General features: G+C 46.7%; 1 protein-coding gene across 1 annotated transcript in view; it reads right to left on the bottom strand.

Annotated features, from left to right (window-relative positions):
* LOC115094263 (oocyte zinc finger protein XlCOF6-like) overlaps positions 1 to 27,939 on the bottom strand; it is an 84,340-nt gene that overhangs the window by 34,334 nt on the left and 22,067 nt on the right. Inside the window, exons 4-6 of the mRNA XM_029607132.1 lie at positions 25,983 to 26,093; positions 20,534 to 20,653; positions 4,048 to 4,161 (exon numbers count right to left, since the gene is read on the bottom strand). Coding sequence (XP_029462992.1) covers positions 4,048 to 4,161; positions 20,534 to 20,653; positions 25,983 to 26,093 — 345 coding nt within the window. The remainder of the gene's footprint in view (positions 1 to 4,047; positions 4,162 to 20,533; positions 20,654 to 25,982; positions 26,094 to 27,939) is intronic.

Below are 27,939 nucleotides of genomic sequence, written 5' to 3' on the forward strand. Positions count from 1 at the left end.
CTTGGAAATACATCTTGCTGAACAGATTGCCACAAAAAAGATTGCCTTTAGGGTGAGGTTTTTCAACAACGCCTTTCTTATAGGTTCAAAAATTGATTTACATAAGGCCTATAAGACCAAATTAAGCTTTCACGGAGGAACCATCCATCATATCAGAGGAAGCAAGACTATAGACGCCAGGGAGCCAAGGACCTTCAGGTAATCTCATACCCTGGCATTCTTGAGGCATAATAATTGCCAAACCTGCCCCTGTAATTTCAACCTCCTGTCGAAGTGATAAACATCTTGCTTACATTGGTCTCGAACCGTGCCCCCAGGTATTTTAGAGTCTGCAAGGGAACCAGGCAGCTCTTTGTCAATGGGCTCTTCTTGGTGTTTGGGTAACTGCCAGGTTCTTGTGGCCTGGTTTGGCCTCTGTTGAAAACAGGATGCTGGGCTTGATGGACCCTTGGTCTGTCCCAGCATGGCAATTTCTTATGTTCACAACCCAACCTAAGGATTGCAATCTCCGCATCATCCACTGCACCTCCTGTGGACAAACTCCCAAGATTTATCCTAAATAAGCCAGTCGTCCAAATACGGGTGCCCTAGAATACGCTCTCTGTGCAGGGCTGTTGCTACAACTACCAGTTTGGTAAATGTGTGAGGGGCCTTTGCAAAACCAAAAAGAAGTGCTCAGAACTGAAAATGTTTCCCCAGCACTGTGAATCTGACAAAATTGTGATGTGCCTCCCGAATGGGAATATGAAGATTGCACGCTAAGATCCAGGGATGCCAAAAACTTCCATGATCTTACTTACCATGGCAATAACTAAGCGCAGAGTCTCCATCTGAAAGAGAGGTATTTGCAGGGATGCACTCCTCTTCTTGAGATCCAGGATAGGCCAAATAGGCACCCTTTTTCAGAAACATAAAATAGAGTATCAGCTCGCCCTTGCTCCCAGCTTCAGAAGTTGATCTATCGGTGATCAAACCATGGCCTTTTTGACTCTGGACACACATGGAGAAACCATGAAGACCTTGTGCTCCAGACATGAAAATTCTAAGATGGAATAATTTCTTATGACAGATAGTCCATTGTTACCTTGGGCCACTCTTTGTAAAATTGGTTCAAATGACCCCTGATGCTCTCGCATGAAGAGAGGACAGAGTGTGTTTGATTGTGCTCCCTTAAGGCTTCTGGACCTGGATCCGGAGCTTTCCTGAATGAGCTTACATGTCCCTCATTCAGTATTTGTTTGGATATTGTTGCTGTGAGGAGAAAGTCTTAACCCTGGACAGTAACATTGTGCCTCCCGGAACTTCTATCTACTAAAAAGAAGTCTTCCGGCTACCTTTGGGCTTTTTCTTTGGCAACTTATGCCCCTTGGATTTCCCCAGGTGTTTCACTGGCTGCTCCAAGCTCTCTCCAAACAGCAACTTGCCTTTAAAGAGGAGGCTTCCTAGCTGTGACCTGGACCAGACACCTGCCGCCCAATTATGCAACCAGAGCAGTCTTCTGGCTGAGATTACAGATATATTTCTGGCCAACATCTGAAGCAAGTCATAAAAAGCATTCGCTATAAAGGCTAACTCAGTCTGCACTCTGCTTTTTTCTGATAAGAGAGAGGCCTAGGACCCCCGTCACTGGAATCTTTTGTACCCAGCACAAACAGAATCGGGCCATGAAGCTACTATACACTGCCACTCAGAACTTCAAGGCTGAGACCATGAAAATTTTAAGATCTTACTATGACTGACAGACTTCCATCCCTTAACTATGGACACTGTATAAAGTACTACTTTTAAGAATCTGCAACTGGACAATTATCTGTGAGCTCAAAAATTCACTTTAAAAAAAAAAAAAATTTCACTTTATTTCATATATATATTAGGCATTGCCTATATTTATATTTATTGCTACGTTAAATAGTTATACTTCTTATATAAAATATTATATTTCTTTATTTATTACCAGTTAAAATATTATCACTTTATTTAGCACTATGTTAAATTGTCAACCAGTTATACTGTTCCATATGTTATACGGTTCCATGTAAAGCTCCGCTATCTGTTGAGCAGTTCTTCGTTTTATGTAAACCGGAGTGATTTGTAGTCCCTACTAGAACTTCGGTATATAAAAATTAAAAGTAAATAAATAAAATAAATAAATAAATAAGATGGAATAATTTCTTATGACAGATAGTCCAGAATGGTGGTCTTCTTAGTAACCGCTGACACTAAGGCATCTACTTTAGGGAACTTTAAAAGCTCTAAAACCTCCTTCGGAAACTGGTAAAGTTTTGCCATGGCTCTTCCCACTTTCAAGCCTGCCTCAGGAATGTTCCACTCCATAAACACTAAGGCCTTGACCGTGTGATAGAAAGGGAATTCTTTACTGGAACCACAAAGCCTCTCCCATGATGAGGTCTTCACCCTCATACTCATTATTCCATTACTGACTCCTTAATCCCTAGAGTTCCTTCAGGACTTGAGAAATCATTATGGGCAATTCATTTTTACAGAAAAGCCAGACCTCCTTAGGATCATCTCCTTCCGCCACTGGGTTCTACTCCTGTTCCAGGGAATCCTCGCCCCCATCCCAGGGGAGATCCAGCAAGGGACCTTCACACACATCCTCCCCCAAATCGTCAAAATCCCAATCCTTCTCCAGATCGGGCATCCATTTCCTCTTGTTGAGGCAAGACGGGACTATGGACCCTCACTCGGGGTTACCTTTTGTGCCTTAGAAGACCATGAAATCCTCATGGGGGGGCAGGATGCTTCGCTCCTTTCCTGGCTAGGAATCCTCATGGGGGGGCAGGATGCTTCGCTCCTTTCCTGGCTAGGAATACTTTGTACAATAATAGAACAAACTCAGTGGAAATGCTTCCTCTGAATCACATCCCCCATCAGAAGAATCCAGAGTCCCTTCAGACCCTTCCTGGGCACTATGAGAGGCCTCCACCTCAGGGGACAAAGGTGGGGGAGAAGTAGCTCTCTCCCTGTGATCCTCTGCACCAAGAGAACTGAAGCCAAAATGGCCATGGTTCCCATGCTGCACAGCAGGCCAACACTGCTGGTATCTGCAGCCGACGGTGCTTGTTTCTTTCCAGCTGCTCTTTTTACACTGGCAGCAGTATATGTAAGCCCTGAACTACCTTTTCTGACACCACCATAGGCATTACACAGGCCAGATGCATTAAGTCTGGCCTTTTTGTCACCACACATGCCACAGTGTTTTCTGCCATCTTAATCCTCACGCGGCAAAAAAAACAAACACTGCAGTGCTGGGAACCTGCACTGGAACCTTCCTAATTGTCCATGGTCCTTTAAGAGGCTTACAAAATACCCAACAGCTGACTTATGGCCCGTGCCTCTCTGCTGGCTCAACTCCTTTCTCCTCCACTGATGATCACTGAAAGCTGAGGCTCCCACACAACTGAGGCAGAGACAATCAGCTGGCCCTGCTTTCCCCCTTTTTTTCCCCCCAAAGTTTTTAAAGGAACAGCAGTAGACAAAATAAAAGGAAAGAAAATACTTCACTGAAAATGATGTCCCACCAAGGCAGGGAAGCAGAGGGAGGAAAGAGCAGGAAATTAAGGAGCCAGACCACTGGCTATCAAAACCTTCCAATAGAACAGGCCAAGCCAATCAAGGGCCACTGACCCCCTGCTCACCCCTCCTCCACCAGGGGGATGGCCCCATGACAGGGCCTAACAACCCTGGGAGCAATTTGGTCCTCTACCACAACTGCAGGTTTAGCACCTCTACCATCTGCTGGAGACAGAGAATACTGAGCGACTGTAGCGGGCACACTGCCTTATGTACCACTGGTAACAGTAAAGCTTTTCTTCTCCATATCTATCTGCTGGTAGGGGAACAAAACCCATGTGTCTGGCTGATCTGGGGATGATAAGGAACTTAAGATTCTGGCTCATGATTGGCCAAGGTCTCTTTAACATTGTGTAAGTCAGAAAGATATTCTTTCTTGGAAGTCTGAATACAGTCTCTGCATTTTGCCCTATCTAATCTCAAATGTTAATGCTTATAAGCACTTTTACTTACTTGCTACACAACTATCAGGCAGTTCTCTTCTTTCTAAATCACAGTACTGTGTGGGATGTACCTCGTCCTCTTGTTTAATGCTGAATGGATCAGAAGATGGGATATCTGAATATCCTGCAAATATAAGGGTATACCTGTAACTAAACAAGCTTTAGGCATTCTAAAAAGTTAAAAATCTTCCGTTGACAATGATACTGTTAAACGTTTTGGGTTCAAAAGCTGATATAACTTAGTGTCCTTTCCCACATTACTCTCTAGCACCATCACCCAGTTTAGCAGTTCAGCCCTTTTCTTTATCCATAAGCATAGCGTTCTTTGATTTCTATTGTTTCAGAAGTGTTCATTTATTGACATTTGCAATCACTCCTTGGGAACAATTATTCAAGGAATTCTCTATTCTCAAACAGGAAGGGATTTAAACCTACAATAGCAGGAACTCTATAGCTCAAACCTACAACTACAGATCTATTTGCTGAGTGATCAGTTAAAGAAAATCTTTTTTCAAGAATTGCACCTTTGCCACAACAGAGTTAGCATAAGCACAAATGTCATTTAACAGCAGGAGATGGAGGGATAGAGGCTGGCTAGCTGGGCATTGGGACACTCCCCTCACAGCATGCAATTAGCAGACCCAAATTTATAAATAGATCATGATAATTTTCAGCGAGACCCTGTGACATTTACTACTGATATCAAGTGAGTGCTAAGCTCAGACATGAAGGGAGCTTCAACTAGACCTTTTCCACTAACAGTAGCCTTGAACTCCAACTCATAGACTACTTCTTAGCTGTAATAAATGAGGCTCTAAACAGTCACTTGAAAATATTCTGTGGCCTCCTAGCGAAAGGCACTATCTGAGATAGAACAAGGTGGCTGATTTCCCAGCAGTCGTGATGGTGCTGCAGCATGCCATATCAGCCTTTCCCAGATCACCTTTGCATTATCTGAAGATCACAAGTGTCTCTTGCCACATATGACTGCATTGGCATTTACTGGGGCTTGTATAGTTTTTGAATTGAGCCATGTCAGATCCATGTCAAATGTCCATATGAACAATGACATACAACTGCAAAGGAGGGAGGTTTTCTGCTTCTGCGCTTACAGATTCACAAACTGGGCATTGGGAAAGACACAGCAGTACCTGCATTTTTACAACCCAGTCAGTAATGCAAGGAAAAGATGCAGAAGAGCAGCAGTATTATGTAACTTTGCTGGATTCAATACAAATCAGACCCTAAGAGAAGACATCTCTCAACCTACTGTTCACATTTAACTCAGCAGCCTTTGCACAAAACATCTTGAAATCAGAGGTCCAATGTAAATAGGCAAAACACAGACTTTTTATCTTTATTCCAAATTTCCCTGTATGTACCAGGATCAGTCCAGACGGTGGGTTATGTCCCCCGTCCAGCAGATGGAGTCAGAAAAGGCTTCGAAGGGTGCTGACATAAGTATGTATGCACCCTCTGCAGGAGCTCAGTATATCTCTGACTCCAGCAGATGAGAGTAGGGGAACCTGGTGCTTTCCCTCCTTGAAGGATTTCTTTTCCGTTGATTTCTTTATCTTACTTAGGCTGGATCAAGGTTGTTCTTAAAGTTGTGAAAAGTTTTGTTGAAAAAAAAAAATAGAAAATGCAAAAGAGGGAGGAGTAAGTTTCGGGGCTTGCAGGCAAGGCTGATTGCAGTCCCCCCCCCTTCTATTCTGCCTTCGGGTAAGTTTGAATTTGTTTCTTTTTCTCCTGAATTTCTTCTTTCAGCGCGGTAGTTGTTGGTTGCTGGGGAAAGCTGGTGGTGCCAGCCTCTTCCCCCCCCATTGCAGCAGGTGCCCCACGGCCCCAAGACGTTTTCATTCCCCGGGGCCGCCGCAGCAGAGAAGGGGAACTCCTCTGCTGCTCTTCCAGGGGCACTCGGGGAAGCGCAGGGTTTTCTTCCCGCGGTGAACTTTTCTCCTCGTCGGCCTCCCGCGCGGCTTGCCCCTCCCCCGGCTGCCTGTCACCATGCCGCGGCCGTCCCGCTGCTCTGCCTGTGGCGAGCCAGGGGCGAGCATATCGAGGGAGGGCGTTTGTTCCAGGTGCCTCCCTGGTGGGGAGGGCACCTCCAGGCCGCTGGACCTTCCCCCTACCCGCGCCTCAGCGCGATCCGGATTTCAGGGGCCAGCTCCTTCGCCGCTATCGGCGGCCATTTTGATTTCTCCCGGTCAGCTTCAGCAACCATCAGGGGAGGAAGGAGAGGATTCTGATGGGGGAGAACCACCGATTCTTGCTCCGATTGGGGCCTCAGGGGCCCAGGGCCCCCCGGATGTGCCACCCATCCCCCCCCCCCTTTTCCCCGGAGTTCATTGCGCTGATGCACAATGCTTATCTGCAGCGCCTGGAGGTCCCTAGGACGACCAGTCCGGACCCACCTCCCGCCAAGGCACCCCGGCTAGCGGAGGTTCCCCTGGGGACCCAGGACTCAGCGGGGGGGGGGGCCCCTCCCATGGGGCTTCCAGGGTCCATTTCGCGCCCCTCTCACTGGGGGGGCGGATCCCCCGTCTCATCCAGACAATCCGATTTCGGAGGCACAACTGGAGTGTGATGACCCGCGGGTCCTACGCATCTTTCGGAAGGAAGAACTTGAAGACCTTATTCCGCAGATCCTTCAGGAGTTGGATCTCGACCCTCCACCCGACCCGCCAGCACCCCTGGTTCCAGTTGTCACCTCGTCCACCAAGAAGGGTGATCCGCTCTTAGCCGGCCTGCACCCTCTATCCCGGGCTTTTCCTACCCATCCAACCTTTCTACAATTATTAGCCAGGGAGTGGGATACTCCCGAGACATCCCTTAAGGTCGGACGCGCCATAGAAAAACTTTATCCTCTCCCGGAGGATTTTTTGGAGTTGATCAAGGTCCCGCAAGTAGACTCGGCGGTGTCAGCGGTGACCAAGAGGACGACGATACCGGTGACGGGGGGCACAGCCCTGCGGGATACGCAGGACAGAAAACTGGAGGTCTACCTCAAGCGGGTATTTGAGGTCTCAGCCTTGGGGATTCGCGCCGCCATCTGCAGCTCCTTGGTGCAGAGGGCAAGCCTCCGCTGGGTACAACAGCTCCTCACCTCGCAGGTCTTATCACCTGAGGAAGCGCGGCAGGCAGACCGTCTGGAGTCCGCCATAGCTTACGGGGCAGACGCTTTGTATGATTTGTTCCGCGTCCTGGCGAGATCCATGGTCTCCGTGGTTTCCACATGGCGTCTTCTATGGTTCCGCAACTGGTCGGCAGATACCTCTTCCAAGTCCAGCCTGGGGTCTCTTTCGTTCAAGGGCAAGTTCCTCTTCGGCGAAGATCTCGACCAGATCATCAAGTCCCTGGGGGAGAATTCGGTACACAAGCTGCCAGAAGACCGCCAGCGAAACCTCAGGACCTTTACTCCCTCCAGATCCAGCTCCCGGGTGCAGCGTCGCTACCGTGGCTTCAAACAACAGGGGCCTCGGACTCCCTCTTCCAGATCTCAGTCCTGGCCCTGTTTCTTTCGCGGCCGCAGGCCCGCTCAGGAGGGAACGGATCAGGGGGGCTCTTCAAGCCCGCTCAATGATGCCGAGCCCACCCACTCCTCGACTCCGCGGATCGGGGGACGGATCTCTCGCTTCTACGAGGAGTGGGTTCGCATCTCTTCGGACCAGTGGGTCCTAGACATCTTAAAGAACGGCTACGCTTTGGAGTTTGCCCGCCATCCAAGGGACAGGTTTCTCTTCTCGCCTTGCGGATCGAGCCTCAAGAGACTGGCGGTGCAACAGACCTCGGACAGGCTTCTGAGCCTCGGGGCCATTGCTCCCGTCCCCTTCGGAGAGGTGGGCTCGGGCCATTCTTCAATTTACTTTGTCGTGCCCAAAAAGGACGGCTCCTTCCGCCCAATCCTGGATCTCAAGGAGGTCAACAAGTCCTTAAGGGTCCTCCGTTTCCGCATGGAGACCCTGCGGTCCGTGATTGCGGCAGTACATCAAGGGGAATTCCTTGCCTCCCTCGACCTGACAGAGGCTTATCTCTCCACATCCCCATCTTCAAGGCACATCAGAGGTTTCTTCGCTTCAAGATCCTGAACCGACACTTTCAGTTCCAAGCCCTCCCCTTCGGGCTGGCGTCCGCCCCACGGACGTTCACGAAGATCATGGTAGTGGTGGCGGCCGCTCTGAGACGGGAGGGGATCCTAGTCCACCCCTACCTGGACAACTGGCTAATTCAAGCGAAGTCTTTCTCTCGGGGGCAGTCGGCGGTCTCCAGGGTCGTCCATCTTCTCCGGTCCCTTGGCTGGGTGGTGAACTTCACCAAGAGCTCCCTCACTCCCTCGCAGCACTTGGATTTTTTGGGAGCACACTTCGATACGCTCCAGGGCAAGGTTTTCCTATGCCTGGACAAGGCCCAGTCCCTCCGGGAGCAGGTACAGCATTTTTCTGTGTTACCGGATTCCACGTCCTGGGACTACCTGCAGCTCTTGGGCTCCATGGCCTCCATGATCGATCTCGTCCCATAGGCTTTTGCGCACCTCCGCCCCCTACAAGTGGCTCTGCTCTCTCACTGGAAACCAATCTCCCAGGATTACCAGCTGGTTCTTCCACTCCCACAGTCGGCCAAGGACAGCCTGGACTGGTGGCTGGATCTGCGCCATCTAGACAAGGAGTTTCCCTCGAGACACCGGATTGGGTGGTGGTCACCACCGATGCCAGTCTATCCGGCTGGGGGGCAGTATGCCTCCAGAGTTCGGCACAGGGGCTCTGGACGAGGAGCAAGTGTCCTGGCCGATCAATCTCCTGGAAACCAGGGCGGTGCGTCTGGATCTCCTGCATTTCTTACCCTTGGTGAGGAATAGAGTGGTGAGGGTCCTATTGGACAACGCGACGACCGTAGCGTATATCAATCGCCAAAGAGGCACGAAGAGCCGGCACGTGTCGCTCGAGGTCGCCCGCCTAATGTCCTGGGCGGAGAAGCACGTAGTGTGCCTGGCAGTGTTGTACATTGCGGGTGTCGAAAACATTCAGGCCGACTACTTGAGTCGTCAGCAGCTGGATCCCGGGGAGTGGTCTCTCTCCAACGCAGCCATGTGTCTCCTTCGGCAGCGCTGGGGGGACGCCACGATTGGACCTCATGGCGATGTCCCTCAACACCAAGGCAGTCCGGTTCTTCAGCCGCCAGCGGGAGCGAGGGGCGGAAGGAGTGGACGCTCTGGTGCTCCCCTGGCCGGACCACGTTCTACTCTACGTCTTTCCCCCCTGGCCTCTGGTGGGCAAGGTCCTTCGGAGAATAGAGCTTCATCAAGGGCCCGTCATTCTGGTGGCTCCCGAGTGGCCACGGCATCCTTGGTTTGCGGACCTGCTCCATCTGGCAGTGGACGGCCCGATCCGGTTGGGCCATCTTCTGCGATTGCTTCATCAAGGGCCAGTATTTTTCGAGCAGGCAGAACGCTTCTGTCTTGCGGCCTAGCTTTTGAATGGCGCCACCTCCTATGCAAAGGATATCCTGATGCAGTAGTCTCAACTCTCCTCAAGGCCCGGAAAACCTCAACGTCAGCTACCTATGTGCGGGTCTGGAAGGTTTTTGAGGCGTGGTGCACAGCGCATGATACTCCTACCGCAATGGCCTCAGTGCCGCAGATCCTGGCGTTCCTTCAAGACAGATTGGATAAAAGGCTCGCCTGCAATTCTTTAAGGGTTCAGGTCGCTGGCCTGGGCTCGCTTCTTCAGTATGCAGACCAGTCCTCTCTCTTGGGACAGCCGGATATCACCCGTTTTCTCAAAGGCGCGAAGCACTTACGGCCCCCGGTCAGGGATCCGTTCCCTTCTTGGAGTCTTAACTTGGTTCTCCGGTCCCTGGCGGGCCCTCCTTTCGAGCCTCTACGAAACGCTACCATTAAAGATATCACTCTCAAGACTGTCTTCCTGGTGGCCATAAGTTCCGCACGCTGCATCTCGGAACTTCAAGCACTCTCCTGCAGAGAACCATATCTCCGGTTCACGGATTCAGGGGTTTCGCTACGCACAGTGCCCTCCTTTCTACCCAAAGTCGTATCATCTTTCCACCTGAATCAGACGGTCGAGCTCCCATCCTTCTCAGCGGGGGATTCGGGTCACCTTCGTTCTCTGGATATCAAGTGGGTTCTCATTCGCTATTTGGAGGTCACAAATGATTTTCGAGTCTCAGACCACTTGTTTGTGTTGTGGTCGGGACCGAGGAAGGGTTCCCCGGCCTCGAAGACGACAATCGCCAAGTGGCTTAAGGAAGCAATAGTCACGGCGTACATAGGTACGGGTAGGGATCCTCTGCGGGGGATCAAAGCGCACTCTCTCTGTTCCCAGGCTGCATCCTGGGCTGAAGTACATTCTGTTTCTTCACAAGAGATCTGTCGGGCGGCGACTTGGAAGTCTCTTCATACCTTTGCACGTCATTACCGATTGCATCTACTGTCGTCGTCCTCGGGATGTTTTGGCGACAGAGTCATTCGAGCAGGGCTTGCAAGGGCCCACCCAGTGTAGGGAAGCTTTGGTACATCCCGTCTGGACTGATCCTGGTATGGACCCAGAAAGCACAAAGGAAGGCGATCTATAATAGCCGTCAGGATGAAATAAAGAATAGATGCCATGTTTGTCTTTACAAGTGGAGATCCGTTTTTGCGAACGCTTCAAGACGGAGCAGTATAAGAGGTCATACAGCTCTCTATATGATCACCCTACATTTTTAGTTCATACATAACTAATGAATTTAAGAAGACTGTTGTAAGCCCCTGAGGCAGCCGTTTGAAACGGCGAAACTCGGCCAGAGTCGGGCTACCCTTGTGTCTCCACTTCAATAAAGGATTGATTTTAGACTACAGGCATCTATTCTTTATCTGATCCTGGTACGTACAGGGAAAAGAAAATTACTTCTTACCTGCTAATTTTCGTTCCTGTAGTACCAAGGATCAGTCCAGACGCCCGCCTCTCGATTCTTCCCTGCTCGACCTATCCACTGCACTCTGTTTTCTCATTGTTCTTTACTTACGCTCGACTTCTAGAGCCTGTTGAACTCACGAGTCTGTTACTTAGTTCGTTCTGCAAGTTTCAATTCTGGCACCAGTTGCCTTAGTTGTGATATTTTTATGATTGTTACACTTGATCCAGCCTTGGTATGTGGTTGTTTTGGCTTTGATATTCTCGATACTGAGCTCCTGCAGAGGGTGCACACGTACTTATGTCAGCACCCTTTGAAGCCTTGTCTGACTCCATCTGCTGGATGGGGGACATAACCCACCGTCTGGACTAATCCTTGGTACTATAGGAACGAAAATTAGCAGGTATGAAGTAATTTTCTGGTATTAATCACCTGCACCTTTAGTACTAGGCAATGTACAATAAAAAATACATAAAGCCAATAAATCACAATAGGTGACTGACAATAAAACATACTTCAAAACAGACAGTTAAAACAAGCAGGCAAAAAATAATTTAAAAACAAAAACAATAAAGATCAAGAGTTAGTCATCAATTATAGGAGAACAAGTCAATCAATTAAAAGAGAACAAGCTGGCTTTGAGTTGCTGACAAATGTATGCAATTTATGAAATATACTTCATAGAAGATTTCCACAAATTAGGTTTTATTAGCAACAAAAGCAAAAACTAGGCATTTTGCATGGCAGTGCTAGTTCAGTAAAACTGTACTACAGAATGTTGAGTCTCATTCAGCTTTGAGGATGATGTGAAGTTGAAAAACAGCTTTTATCCAAACAGAATCCCAGCAACTTTTACCATTCAGTACTCCTGAAGCATGTGTATAGCCTTCACCGGGGTGGATGACCTAGCTGCATATTTCCAACAAAAGAACTATACAAGAGAAGACGATATCACCCTGTCAGTGAAGTTTAGGGTGAGAAAGATCCCATAGAGTTCAAAACACTGTGAGATTAGAACTAAAGTATCAGGGGGTAGGCAGGACAAAAACTTGCATATCTGTTCTCCTGATTCTCAGTTCATTTATTTGTGATCTTTCATATAAATGCCTTTAACAGTTTTCTGCACAGAAACTTAACAGAGAACATTTTCTTTTAGAACTGATTTTCATGAAGAAGCACAAGGGTTAGTCTCCTGTGTGCTGATGTTGCAACACATCCCTAGTACAAGGAATTTGCAATAAGTTTAGCAGCATAAATGTGTCAGAGCAGCATTTAAGATTCCCTATTTCTACAGCGCACTGCTATTGCAGCAGTATCAGTAAATGAACACCTGTTGACTTACAAGTATTTTCCAGTTCTCAACTCTACTCTTTCCTGAAGAGGATGTTCGGGAGACACACCCACTGGAATCTTTCTTTGAAGGAGACAATTCTGACAGATGGAAGTAAAGTATGGCAAAACTAAAAGATGTATTAGAGCAAACTGATAAGCTTAAGAGCAGCAAATTGCCAGGACTAGATGGCATTTACTTCAAACTTCTGAAAGAACTCAAATATCAAATTGCAGATCTGTTACTGGTCATCTCTGGCACTGTCCCCTGACTGGAGGGTAGAAAATGCAATGCCAATTTTTAATAAAAGGCTCTAGGGTGATCCAGTGAGCCTGACAGTGAAAGAACTGTAAAAAAAAATATATATGATTAAGAGATGTACAATAATTTGTAATAAGCCGAAGCATGTAATAGCTCCCTAACTTCAAATGGAATATCCATGAGATTGCTCTAGGACAGAGGCTCTCAAATCCAGCCCTCAGGACACACCTAGCCAGTCAGGCTTTCAGGATATCCACAATGAATATGTATAAGATAGAGCTGCATCTAAAGGAGGTAGTGCAGGCAAATCTATCTCATGCATATTCACTATGGAAATCCTGAAAATCTGACTGGCTAGGTGTGTCCCGAGGACTGGCTTGAGAACTCTGCTCTAGTAGACAGATACCACCATCTAAACTGCCTGACATTCCACACAACTTCACAAAGTCTCCCATTCATCCTAAGATAAGAGTGATAAAAAAACAAAACAGAAAAATACAGCAATTCTTCTCTCACCAAAGTTACTTCCCTCTGGGGTTGAAATTCATCAAATTTGCTTAAAATTCTTCTCAGGGCTTTTTAAGCGCCAATTCCTCTGCACAAAGTGCATGCAGGGACAAAAGAAACATTAGCTGTAGTTAGCATATTAGACTGCCAAACCTTGTGATAAATTCTGTTTGTGAGATGAATAAAATTGTTTGTATTTGGCCATCGATGTAAATACAGGGCAATGCAACTGAAAGAAAAATAGTTTGAAAAAACTGAAAGAGCAGCTTCAAAGGTAAAATGTGTACAAGAGGAGTGGTCATTGTTAAAAAATACCATCCTAGAAGCACAGTCCAGATGTATTCCACACATTAAGAAAGATAGAAAGAAGGCAAAACGATCACAGGCATGGTTAAAAGGGGAGGTGAAAGAAGCTGTTTTAGCCAAAATATCTTCATTCAAAAATTGGAAGGAGGATCCAACAGAAGAAAATAGGATAATGCATAAACGTTGGCAAGTTGTAAGACATTGATAAGACAAGCTAAGAGAGAATTTGAAAAGAAGTTGGCCATAGAGGCAAAAATACAGTAAAAACGTTTAAAAGCAGAAAGCCTGTGAGGGAGTCAGTTGGACAGTTAGATGATCAAGGGGTTAAAGGGGCACTTAGAGAAGATAAGGCCACGTGGAAAGATTAAATTATTTTTTTGCTTCAGTGTTTAATGAAGGGGATGTTGGGGAGATACTCATATCAGAGAAGGTGAACCTAGAACCGGGTCAAATTTAAAACACTTTGCATCCTGCACAGACTAATATATGGGGAACAAGTAGATTGGTTAAATACAGCTATTAGACTACATGTCCCACAAAGAAATCTACGCTCGGCAAATAAGGGCCTACTATCCTTATCATCTGTACATTCAGCACACTTGAACCAAGTGAGGGAGAGAGCACTTTCATTGGCAGGACCCAAAATCTGGAACACACTGCCTACTATTTTAAGATTGGAGACCAATTTTAAAAAGTTCAAGCGTGATTTAAAAACTTGGCTTTTTAATGAGGCATACACAGCCTGAGCCTTCCATGCTTTATGATCCTATCTTATTTTCTTTATTTTTATGCTGTTATCGGCTTAGCCAGCCTCCAATTGTTTTTTTTACTTTGGTTTTTATTATTTTTAGTTCACTTTTAGGCCTGTATTCCATGTTTTTTAATTCTGTTTGATTAGAGATGTTACTATTTTACAATTATTTATTTCTCTTGATTTTATTGTTGATTTCTGAGTCTCTCTTCCCCACTTTTGATGTTACAGGAAGACTGTTATGATAATATTTGTATTAGTATCACTGATTTATTATTCCATTTTTTTGATTATGTTGTAAACAATTAATACGAAATTGGATATTAATACGAAATTGGATATTTCAAACAATTAATACGAAATTGGATATTTCAAATCTAAACTACTCCAACTCTGTCTTATATACACACCCCCTGGTCTTCTAGAGAAAGATTCATCTCCTCTGATTGAATTCTTCACAAACTCACTTTCGCCAGACCTACCCACAGTCCTCCTAGGAGATTTCAATTTACACGTAGATACCTCACCACAGTCACCGGCCTGTGAAGCTTTCTTGGCCTCGCTCGAAGCTATGGGCTTCCAACAGATAGTAAACTCCCCCACACACAAGGCTGGCCACACCCTTGACTTGATTTTTATAAACTCGCCCATCAGTGTGAACAGTCCCCCCCTATGTACATCAGTACCCTGGTCTGATCACTCATTGATTGAGACCAAACTATCGCTCCCTCAAAGCCCTCTATCCACGCCCAGACAGCCTATTTCCCTTAGATTCCGCAAAGCATGCGATGTAGAAACCATTGCATTAGCATGCTCTGACTTAGACAAACAAATAGATCTATCCTCACCAGATAACGCATTATCCTCATGGGTGAACTGCACACACAGCATTGCCAATGTGCACTGCCCCCTGATAACAAAAACAATCAACCCTTACAGAAAGAATAGGAAACCCTGGTACACTCCTTTCCTTAGAAATCTCAAAATCCAACTCAGAGCCACGGAAAGGTCATGGCGCAAACTCCAATCCCCCGCAACCAAAACTCTCTACTATCAACGTATGCATGATTATAGAAACTCTATTCAACACTCAAAACGAAAATACTACGCCAATAAAATAAATGGGCTGCAATACAACCCCAAGGCTCTTTTCTCTATGGTCGCTAACCTTACTTCTCCCATACACACACAACAATCAGCTACACCCTCCACAAACCGCTGTAATGAATTAGCGCAATTTTTCAAAAACAAAGTATCGTCCATCACAGCACAATTTTCACACAACAACCTCAATATCTCTCTTCCCACCATCAACTCCCCTAGCTCCCTTTATTCTTTTGAGTCCTCATCTTCCCTGGAAGTAGAAAACATACTTAAGAAAATGAAACCTTCCACTCACCCCTCTGAAACTATCCCCTCTAAACTCCTACTTTCTATACACAATGTGATCGCCAAACCCCTCTCAAATATTCTTAACTGTTCTCTAGAACATGGCATTGTCCCCAATGCTCTGAAACAAGCCATAGTGAAACCACTCCTCAAAAAAGCCAACCTTGACCCCACCACCCTCTCTAATTACAGACCAGTGTCCAACCTACCCCTACTAGCTAAAGTGCTTGAAAAGCTCGTGAACACACGCCTATCTGATCACCTGGAACAAAATAACATCTTCCCTCCAACCCAATATGGTTTCAGGAAGCACTTAAGTACTGAAACCTTGCTCCTCTCCTTACACGATACCCTTATCAAAGGAACTGACTCAGGATCATCCTATCTTATCGCATTACTTGACATCTCAGCTGCGTTTGACACAGTTAATCATGATGTCCTCCTCAGCATACTCAGAAATATTGGGGTCACTGGCAAGGCCATTGATTGGATTCAATCATATCTCCAAAATCGTACTTTCACTGTCACTATGAACAATAATGAATCTGACCCCATCAGTCTCCCCCAAGGTGTTCCCCAAGGTTCCTCACTCTCATCTACCTTATTTAACATTTACATGCTCCCCCTTACTACGCTCCTCACTAATCTACACATCAAGCATTTTATTTATGCTGATGATGTACAAATCATTTTCCCCTTCTCGGACACCATCCAAACGGCTCTACACAGCTGGGAATCCTGTCTTTCCTCTATCAACCAGCTCCTAAAGGACATGCACCTAGCGCTTAACTCCAACAAAACTGAGCTTTTAGTCATATCGAATAAGCAGCCACTCCCGGTCATCCCCCCTGCCTACTCTGCTACTAACTTCCCACCTCACACTCGCAACCTAGGAGTTATTATTGATAATCACCTCTCTTTCAAACCATTCATCAAATCCATTATAAAGGACTGCTACTTTAAACTGCAAACAATAAAGAAGCTCAGACCCTTGCTACATTTCAATGATTTCCGTACAGTCCTTCAAGCTATTATCTTTTCAAAGATTGACTACTGTAATGCGCTCTTACTTGGCATTCCCGCAATTCACACTAGACCACTCCAACTTCTACAAAATGCCGCCGCTCGCATCCTGTCAAACACAAAGAAAAGAGATCACATCACCCCCGCACTTATGGAACTACACTGGCTCCCTATACAGTCACGAATTCTTTATAAAACTCTCTCAATCATACACAAAAGTCTATTAAACTCCAACCTCAACTGGCTCAACCCCCCCCTCGTACCCCGTACCTCCAAGAGACCTACACGCCCAGCACTCCAAGGAACACTCCAAGCCCAAGCTATTAAATCCTTTAAGCTTTCCTCCACTATTAACAGAGCCTTTTCTCTGGCCGGCCCCACGATATGGAACTCTATGCCCCATGATATTCGCACTGAGACCTATACCCCCGCTTTCAAAAAGAAACTTAAAACCTGGCTCTTCCAACAAGCTTACTCCATCACACCCCCTATTACATAACTCCCCCCCGACCCTTACCCTTACTCGGATTTCCTGTTATGACCACCTCTATGCTTGGCGATTTGGTACTGTGCACTAATTCTGTATATAGTTTTGATGTAAATAGTTTTGATGTAAGGGCTCCCCCCTAATTTCAATTATATGTTTCCTAGTTCAGTATATTATCTGTTTTATGTAAGGGCCCCGCCCAATGGTTTTGTGTTCACTGTAAACCGATGCGATGTGCGAACGGTCATCGGTATAAAAGAAACGTTAAATAAATAAATAAATAAATAAATTACGATGGCATGTCCTAGTTATGGTATATAAAACTTAATAAATAAATGTGGTAGGCCTGATTGACAAACTAAAGAGTAGTAAATCACCTGGACCAGATGGTATACACTCCAGGGTTCTGAAGGAACTAAAAAATGAAATTTCAGACCTATTAGTAAAAATTTGTAACCTATCATTAAAATCATCCATTGTACCTGAAGACTCGAGGGTGGCTAATGTAACCCCAATATTTAAAAAGGGCTCCAGGGGCGATCCAGGAAACTACAGACTAGTTAGCCTGACTTCAGTGCCAGGAAAAATAGTAGAAAGTGTTCTAAATATCAAAATTACAGAACATATAGAAAGACATGGTTTAATGGAACAAAGTCAGCATGGCTTTACCCAAGGCAAGTCTTGCCTCACAAATCTGCTTCACTTTTTTGAAGGAGTTAATAAACATGTGGATAAAGGTGAACCGGTAGATGTAGTGTATTTGGATTTTCAGAAGGCATTTGACAAAGTTCCTCATCAGAGGCTTTGTTCTCTGTATGCAAGCGTGGCTCTTTTTGAACTCGAAGGTCACGGTGAATTCTTCTAACCCGACAGTATTCGATAAGGGTGGAAGCTTGGGTTAAACGTTTTTGTAAACTCTTTCTGGAATAACCTAAGGATGGAGTAGACCCCTTCCCAGGCAAACTCATTATTCCCAGTTTTCCAAGGGACTATCCTCCACCATGATCAGCTCCCCTGCTGGTCACAAGGGAATCCAATGGAGGAGGCCTCCTAGAAGCTAGCCTAGGGCAGAAGGGCGCTACCTCCCTATGTGGAAGAAAGTCCTTAGGGAGCAGGAAGAAGAGTCCCACTAAGATTCTTGGCACTAGTCCCTCTAAGCTGTGCGCATGTACGTGCGCACACAAGTCATGAGCCCTGCGCATACACAGCAAAACTAACATAGTGTGTACAAGAAATCCCAATATTATTTTTCATTATACTGGTTCATAGCACACCAATTTGAACTCGGCTTGTAAACATCTGCACAAAAGAAAATTTTTGCGCGTGTAGCCTTTCAAAAAAAAAAAAATAGAAGGAACATCATTTCCTGGACTCCAATACTCAGGAACTAGTGCCTTCCCCCCCCACAAATGTTTTAAGAGCCCAGACTCAAGGAGTCTGAGTGAGGAGCAAGCACTACTTTTTACTTAGGGCCTGGGCACTTTCCCACAAGCATACCAGAAATGCAAGAGTAAAACAGGTCTTCTGTACATGGTTTAAACTGCAAGCCTTCATACTGTGCACATGTAAACATAAAAGAGCTTCTCTGCCTGTGGTCACATGCTCAGCCATGAGGGCCTCTAACCAGTATCAGTAAAAGGGGCAAATATGTAGCCATATAGGATACCTCAAATTGGTGGCTAGCACTTCCAGTGCAGTCTGCCGAGCTAGCAGTTTATCTGTTTCCCTTTGACCTGCGGTTTTTCCCACACATAGGTCAAAATTTATTTATTTAGATATTTTTTTTTTATCGGCACTTTTCAGCACTTCAAAGTGGATTACAATCAGGTACTATAGGTACTTGACGTTCCGGCTCTCTTTCAATAGCCACAAAGCCTGCCACCAAAATTGCTTCCATCCCACTGTGGAGATCCCTCCTTAAGGGCTGGTTGTCTCCACAACAGCAGCAGCCCATCAAAACAAAACATACCTTTTGGAGGAAAAAAAAAGCTGGAAGCATTTGACTTTATAAGGGCAGACCAAGTTCCAATGGCTACAGGTCCAACCACAACAATGAATACTTATGCCTGCTCAGAGGGTCTCCAGAAAGGAGAAGGCCATTCCTGCTCATAGCTTCTTAAACTCTGTCATGACAGCTGCTGAAGGACTGCAGCTGGCTATACTATTTATTTATTTTTGATAAAAGCAGTTTTACTGCTGCTGCCTAGCCCAGTCAGTCTAAAGGTAATGGAATTAAAACCAAGCACAAAGGGGGCGGGGGAGGAAGAAGTGGAGGGGGGGAGGAAGAAGTGGAGGGAGGGAGGGCCCACACCCATAATCCTCAGATAAGAGGGGGACCTGTTAAAGGCGTCCCCTACCAGATCTCTTGAGTCTCAACCAAGATTCAGCTGCAAGCCTGGAAACCTGCCAGGTAATGTTCGATTAGGCACAAAAGGGGAACCTGGGAGTTGCGTACCAGATGCTGTTTAACCAGGCCTATAGGGGAACCTGGGAGTCACAATTCAGGCCTTTGATCAACCAGGCCCCAAAGAGAATCTTGGGAGTCATGAAGCAGGCCCTGCTCAATCAGGCTTGCTCTACTAGGGAAAACAATCACAAAAATGGTTGCCCTAGGAGCTGAGATCCTGCTCCACCAGGTAAGACAGCATGCAAGCTGTTGCCCTGGGAGCAAACTCCATCAGAACCAAGCCCGAAGCCCAGGGACCTGAGAGCCAAGAGATCCTTCTGCATTAGTCCAGCATGTGTCCACTATCTGCTGGAGACAGAGAAATACTAAACTACTGCCAGGGCAGTACCAGCCTATATACTGAGTTATGGTATCACTGAAAAAGGGTGTGTCCTCTGTCACCATCTGCTAGTAGGCAGCGAAAACCCACTAGTCTGGACTAATGTAGCATGATAAGAAGGTGTACTTTACTCATTAGTAGCTTTTCCTTCAAGGGAACACAGTTTGAACTGCAGACCCACTATAATTAGGGGCTGCTACTGCTGAGCCGGTGTAGATGCATAACAGTCACTAGTGATAGGACATTGATTCTTTGAATGCAGATTTCAGATCAAGACAGGTTCATTCTGTTCAACTTGTTGCAAGTTTAAGTAAGAATTTATTATTATAATTCAATTTCAATATTTTCACATAACATTAATAATATAGTTATCTATATCTATCTCTCTGTATAGGTATGTGTGTGTATATTATCAATGTACAAAGTATCAAAAACACTAAATTTATGGATTAGAATAAAAGATTAAAAGAAATTGCACAGAACAAAAACAAAAAACACAGGGGTGCTGTCAGTATACAGTGGTGGAAAGGTTGAGAGCAGATGGAGACTGATTTGGGATGAGTCCCATCAAAGGGAAGTGTCATGAAGCAGCCGCATCTATGTACAGGTGCTTACTCAGTTTACTTATGCACACAGCTGGTGTGGGGTGCAGGGCTGCTCATAGCCTGCTGAAATTACTACCTAATAGTCAAGGGGAGTATTCACTGCCTCTTCTCAGTCATTCAAGAGCGCTTCAGCATACCTCACCTTCCACAGCTCTGGAACAATTGTTAATGTCCCACCCCTCGGAAATATGCTGAGGTGTGTAACATCCATCATTCTCTTCTTTAATCCTCAACAAAAGATCAGGACTGACATCTGGATAACCTAATACAAAACAAAAATTAGAGTCGTAAGCTCTCTGGCTTAGACCTTGTACATCTTTCATGGTATATATCCCCTTCCAGATTTAATTAAAGATACTTTACTTTGAGAGAATAAAGGAATTTCACACAAAGATTTTACATTAACTGCCAGCTATAAAATATGAAAGGCACACGCTTGCAGTTTTTTTCAAGCCAGGCATGTCAGGGGCTAGAGAGGACTCTAAATAAATGGTATCCAAATACAGAGTGCAAATGAGGAAAGTAGGCCCATCCAGACCCTCTGTTTTACTCAAACTAGAATAGTATCTCTCTAATAGTTCTCACAGGACAAGCAGGATGGTAGTCCTCACATATGGGTGACATCACAGGATGGAGCCCAATCACGGAACACTTTTGTCAAAGTTTCTAGAACACAGACTGGCACCTACTGCCAGGTGAAGGAGCAAAAGTTCCTGGATGCCATAGGTCAGCGTGTCTTTCAGGGATCAATGCTTATATCCCGCATTGCCTCTTACCAACTCTATATGACCCAGTACAACAGGGTCCTCTAAACAAATACAGGACTTTGCTGAGTCCCTGCCTCAGCAGTCTCAAGAGCAATTACATGCCCTGGTTCAAAAAGGATTAGAAGCAGGCAAACATGAAATAAGATCAGCATATGATATTTTTGACACCGCTTCCAGGGTATCATCAGCAGCTATTTCTGCGAGGAGGTGGGCCTGGCTAAAGTGTTTGGACCCACGACCTGAGGTACAGGACAGACTATCTGACTTGCCTTGCACTGGTGACAATCTTTTTGGTGAACAGATACAACAAGCAGTGGCACAGCTCAAAGATCACCATGAGAGTCTTCGCCAACTCTCCTTGTTGCCTTCTGCTAAGCAAACATTCAGAAAGGTTGCTCTACTAAGCATTATCAGGAAGGCCAGTCCAGGCAACCTTGCAGGCAAAAAACAGAGACAACCCCTCAGCCAGGCCCAGCATCTGGTTTTTGACTCTTTCCTAGAGAGCAGCATTCAGCCTCCACTACTGCATATACCAGTGGGAGGTCGATTGTGCCATTTCAGCAACATCTGGCACACAATCACCTCAGACCAGTGGGTTCTTGCCATAATCACTCAAGGTTATCATCTCAACTTTCTCGCCATTCCGCCGGACCCCCCACCTCGGCTAACGTGGGGAACATCCGATCACTCACCACTCCTGGATCAGGAAGTCTCCCTCCTCCTTCGATCCAGAGCAATTGAACCAGTGCCCTACTCTCAACAGGGCCTCGGCTTCTACATTGCAGTTCTGCAATGGTAGACTCGGAGAGCGGCAGGGGTGTCTGAAACTGTTCCGATACCAGTTTCCAGCGGGATAGCAAGGCTTTCTGTAACGGACACATATGCACAAAAGCCCAGGGGACCAGATCGATAGTGGAGGCCATGGACCCCAGAACCTGGAGATAATCCCAGGCCGTTGGCAGGGCAAGAGAGAGAAAATTGTGCACTTGGCCCCTGAGTTTGAGCGATCTGTCCTCCGGAAGAAACAACCTGCCTACTCGAGTGTCGAATCGCGCCCCCAGGAATTCCAATGTCTGGGAGGGTTGAAGCTTGCTCTTGGGAAAGTTGATGACCCACCCCAGAGAGGTCAGACACGACAGGACCTTGCTGACCGCCAGCCGGCAAAGAGACTTTGATTTAGCCTGGATGAGCCAATCGTCCAAGTAAGGATGGACTAGGACTCAGTCTCGACGCAGGGTGGCCACCACTACCACCATTACCTTGGTGAAAGTGCGCGGCACCGTGGCAAGACCGAAGGGGAGTGCTCGAAACTGAAAATGTTGGCCCAGTATCTCGAACCGAAGATAACGCTGGTGATCGCAGCGAATCGGGATGTGTAAGTAGGCCTCCGTCAGATCGAGCGAGGCCAAGAATTCTCCGGATCGAACTGCCGCTATAACCACCCTCAAGGTTTCCATCCGAAAATGGGGAACCTTGAGAGCCCGGTTGACGCGCTTGAGATCCAAAATTGGATGAAAGGAGCCCTCCTTTTTGGGCACGACGAAGTAGATGGAATATTGGCCGGACCCTTGTTCTTCCACTGGAACTGGGACTATGGCCTCCAGTTCCAGCAGCCTGCGCAGGGTTTGTTCGACCGCAGGCCTCTTTCGACTTCTGCAGGGGGAGATCAGGTAGGTCTCGTGCAAATTCTAACGCGTAGCCTTTTTCTATCATCTCTAGGACCCACTGATCCGTCATTGTGGTGGCCCATTCCCCGAGAAACTGGGACAGTCGTCCACCTAAGTCTCGAACGGAGGAATGAGCCGGCCCCATCTCATTGAGAGGAGGACTTGGTGACCGAGTGTTGCTGGCTACTATCCCTGAAAGGAATGAGGCCAGGATTGAGATCGAGAAGCATTGCCCCTCGGGAACGAGCCCCTTGCCCTGGTGGAAAAACGACGTTGCCCCCTAAAAAGAAAATTAGGTCTTACCTCTTAATTTTTGTTCCTGTAGTACAAGGATCAGTCCAGACTCCTCGGTTATGCCTCCGCACCAGCAGATGGAGACAGAGCAAAACTTGTCAGGCTCTGTCATATATACCAGGGTGCCTCCCACAGCCTGTCAGTATTACGTAATGTCAAAGCACAATAACCCCCCAACTGAAAACTAACTATATACATGAAGTTCAACCGGGGAACCCTCGATCACTAAACCCAGCAAGAATCTTGATCCGAAAACCAAATGGCGCCGTAAGACGCCGATCTTATGGGCGTCTGGGGGCTCCTCCCTCCGATGTCAGAGCCCGGAAGTCAGCCAAGGAATGGGGGAACAGATGTGTAAGCTTTGCCGACAAGGAAAAGTATCGCAGGTATCTTTTCAAAGAAATTACTGCAAGCATCCACAGGCTTACCCCAACAGATCAAATTTCAGCAGCAAAAGTCCTTCCTTAGGACGCCGGTCTTATGGGCGTCTGGGGGCTCCTCCCTCCGATGTCAGAGCCCGGAAGTCAGCCAAGGAATGGGGGAACAGATGTGTAAGCTTTGCCGACAAGGAAAAGTATCGCAGGTATCTTTTCAAAGAAATTACTGCAAGCATCCACAGGCTTACCCCAACAGATCAAATTTCAGCAGCAACACTCTTTTCAAATACACCTCATGTTTGCGGTCCTGCAAATCCCTGAGGGCTGCTCCTCCAGTCACAGGAACAGATGTCCTAGCCATGGCTGCTGATACCGACGCACCTACCTTCGGTACCTTAAGTAGTTCCAGGGACACCTCAGTTCCAGGGACTCCTCGGGGAGTGGATACAGTTTGTCCATCACTCAGCCAACCTGCAGAGAGGCCTCTGGAGTCTCCCACCCCATGGACAGCAATTGGAGGAGCATAGGATGAAAAGGAAAGTCTTTGAAGGTGGCTTGAGCCCTGGTAGGACAGGATCCCCTCTCTTCGGTGCAGTGCTGGCGGCAGGAGCCTCCTGGGGGGCCTCAATATCTAATCCAGCCAGGACATGTGAGATAAGCAGAACCATCTCATCGCTCTGGAAAAGGCGTAGAACCCGAGGAATGTCCCCTTCGACTTGCACAGAGGGCGTCAGGTCATCTAGATCAGGGTCCACTGCAGGGTCCGTCGGGGGTGGAGGGTCAGGACCGTTTGGATGGGCAACTGGCTGAATCTTAGAGGATCCCAAAGGGGCCACTGGAACGGCAGGGCCAGAAATACTGGTGCTGTACTGGGCCATGACGGTACCGAACCCCGAGGCCCCCTGCCACGTCCGGGAGTTCCCCCAAACTGACCACTTTAGGAGGAGGGGGAGCCAAAACCGCATCCTGGTGCTGGCTGAGCCTTGCCAAATAAGCCCCTTGCATCAGCAGAATAAATTCTGAGGAAAAAGGCTCTGGAGGAGGGATGGCCGGAGGGTCCTCTGAGGGCGGCTCTGCGTCGGGGAGGTGCGCTGGAAAGAGGGAACCGGAGGAGAATGAGGTCTGTCCGGGTCTGAATCCCCGGGAGGCAGTGCCTGAACAGCAAGTAGTGGATCCATGATGGCCGCCGTTCCCGCGCTGGACGGGAACGGGGCCGACCTCCTCAGAGCCTGGCGCGCATTTGCACGTGAACCAGACCTCCTTCTAGGGCTCGAGGTGCCCTCCCCACCGGGGAGGCACTGAGCACACAGGCCTTCCCGAGAGAGCCGTGATCCGGGCTCCCTACAGGCGCTGCATCGCGTCAGCTGCGGCATGGAGGCCAGACCTCCGAAAACCTTCGATAGCAGGAAAGAAATCAAAGTCCTGCACTGCCTGACGAACTTTAACGACCCGTTCCGTTTTTTTTTTTTTCCCAAGCCAGTGGGATGTCGCGTCTCTGAAGCTTAGGGGCTGCCCTGAGGAAATGACATCTCCGGGCAGCGGGTCGATATCGAGGGGGAGAGGTTGGACCACCAACTTCACCCCTAAAGGCAGCAAATGACAGCCCTGTAAAAGGAAAGTTAAAACTTACCCCCAAAACAATACAGCAATAAATACAAAAGATGACAGGTCTGTCACTGAATGAAAGCTCTGCCTGCAAGCCTGCAGCAGGACAGCCCATAGAAAGTATAGCAAAGCTACAATGAAAAGCCTTTGCCTGTCTTTTTTTTTTTTTTTTTTAAATAAGATCCATCCAAGTAAAAAGTGTTAACAAGAAAACAGGAGAAATAAATCAACAAAGGCTATTCTCACAGAAAGAAAATGGGAGAACCGAAGGTGCAACCCGAATCTGCTGGAGTCAGAGAAATACTGAAGGTTTACAGAGGGCGCACCAGTCATGAGGGACCGCCCTCTCAGTTTTTGCTCTGACTCCATCTGCTGGAAGGGGGACATAACCCACGGTCTGGACTGATCCTGGTACGTAGAGGGAACACAAAAGTTTCCATGCACAGGAGGTGAGCCTTTTTCAATGGAAAGGAGGCTCTAGAACGAGGGATCATGCGATGAGGTTGAAAGTGGGTAGACTCAGGTGTAATCTTAGGAAATATTTCTTTACAGAGAGGGTGATGGATGTGTGGAACAGCCTCCCAGTGGACATGGTGGAGACAAAAACAGTATATGAATTCAAGAAAACATGGAATAATACAGGGGATCTCTAAGGAAGTGATGAGAATTAGAAGGCTAAATTAATTGAACAGACAGGCAGACAGAATGGGTCATATGGTCTTTTTCTGCTGTCATGTTTCTATGTAAAATTGGCTGGCCAAGTTACAATGCTTCATCCTTAGGGAAGCTTATAATGCTCTACATGCTCTACAGTGCATTCTCAGCAATTCAGCTGCTATAAACATGTTAAATATAATTCTTCAGAATTCCAATATACATACTCGTGGTGCATTCTTTAATGTCTCTGCTTCGCTCCAAGTCATCAGCCTTGAAATACGAGCCATTCTCTTCTCTTATTCTGAAATAAATCTCTGAATTGATGATGGTATAGCCTGTGTTTTAAAGATAAGAACATCTGCATTTTAAAGATTTGCTGCAGAGATAATTCTTTCCTACTACTGGCGTATATACATTAATATCTACAGATATAACATTGGGAAATGATCTATTTAAGAGGCATTTTGTACTTGTGGCAGTATAACCCTAAACAGTGGTCAGACACGCAAAGTGCCAGTGAAGAGATAATCCTAGTAACAAGAGTATTGGGATGCAGTTCCAGCAAAGAGGGCATCTCTTCCCAGTAAAGCTTCAAAAATAAACTCAAACACAGGAGACTGGCACTGGTACAATTTAAGCCCTGCCTCCAAAGCACTAAAGGAAAATTGGTTCTTACCTGCTAATTTTTGTTCCTGTAGTACCACAGATCAGTCCAGACTCCTGGGTTTTACATCCCTGCCAACAGATGAAGACAGAGAAAGTTTTACCGACACTGCTACATAATCACATGTGACACCTGCAGTTCCTCAGTATTGACCTGTACCCCAAGCATAAAAACCGTAAAACACCTAACAAATAAAACAAATTTAGAAAAAACTTTTATAACAAGTCTGTATTCCATACCAATAAAATCAGATGAGCAGACAATTCTCCACCTCCAGAGATTGGGCGGGTTCTGGACTGATCTGTGGTACTACAGAACAAAAATTAGCAGGTAAGAACCAATTTTCCTTTCCCTGTATGTACCCAGATCAGTCCAGACTCCTGGGATGTACCAAAGCTCTCTAGTCAGGGTGGGACTTGGAGAGTCCCACTCGCAAAATACTCTTGCCAAAAGACCAGGACTCCGGATCCCCCACATCCAGACGATAGTGCACTGCAAAAGTATGCAGCAACTTCCAAGTCGCCGCCATGCAAATTTCCTGTGGCGAAACCAGCTGTGCCTCCACCCATGAGGCTGCCTGGGATCATGAGAATGGGCTCGCAAACCCTCAGGAACAGGTCAACCCTTAGCTATGTAGGTCCACCCAATAGCAACTTTGAGTCATTGCGCAATCATAGCCTTAGATGCATGAGAACCTCTTCTCGGATCGCTCCACAAAACAAAGAGGTGATCCGAGAGGTGATCCACCTCCTAAAGCAACAACACCCTCTGCATGTCCAAAAGCTTAAGCTCTATCAAATGAGATACAGAGGAATCCATCAGAGAAAAGGCTGGAAGTTCCACTGTCTGATTAACATGAAACACAGATGCCACCTTAGGTAAAAAAGATGGAACTGTGCGCAACAATACTCCTGAGTCCGAAATTTGAAGGAATGGATCACGGCAAGACAAAGCCTGGAACTCAGAAATCCTTCTAGCGGAATATATGGCCACCAAGAAAACAGCCTTAACAGTCAAATCTTTAAGCATTGCTCTTCTAAGCGGCTCGAAAGGCGCCTCACACAAACCCGAGGATGAGATTAAGATTCCAGGATGGACAAACTTTCCTTATCGGCAGATGCAAATTCCTTGCCCCCTCCCCGCCCAGAGAAACCAAACCACATCTGGATGGGCGGAAAGAAAGGCACCCTCTACTTTCCCCCAAAGACAACCAAGAGCAGCAACTTGAACCTTCAAAGAATTCACAGCCAAACCCTTGAAGAAAAGATAGGATATGAGACACAGTAGACTCAAGAGGTTGTACCCAGTTAGCTATAAACCAGGATTCAGATACATTCCAGACCCTAACATAAGAAAGAGAAGTAGACTTTCTCCTGGCCTGTAACAACGTACCAATAACTGTTTCAGTGTACCCCCTACGCCTCAATCGCTGCCTCTCAAAAGCCATGTGGCTAGACAAATGGGAGTAGCCTTGTCTGAAAATATGGGGCCCTGCCAAAGAAGGCCTGGTAGATGTC

The sequence above is a fragment of the Rhinatrema bivittatum genome, chromosome 6 (assembly GCF_901001135.1).
Source record: "Rhinatrema bivittatum chromosome 6, aRhiBiv1.1, whole genome shotgun sequence".
In the NCBI taxonomy this organism is placed as follows: domain Eukaryota; kingdom Metazoa; phylum Chordata; class Amphibia; order Gymnophiona; family Rhinatrematidae; genus Rhinatrema; species Rhinatrema bivittatum.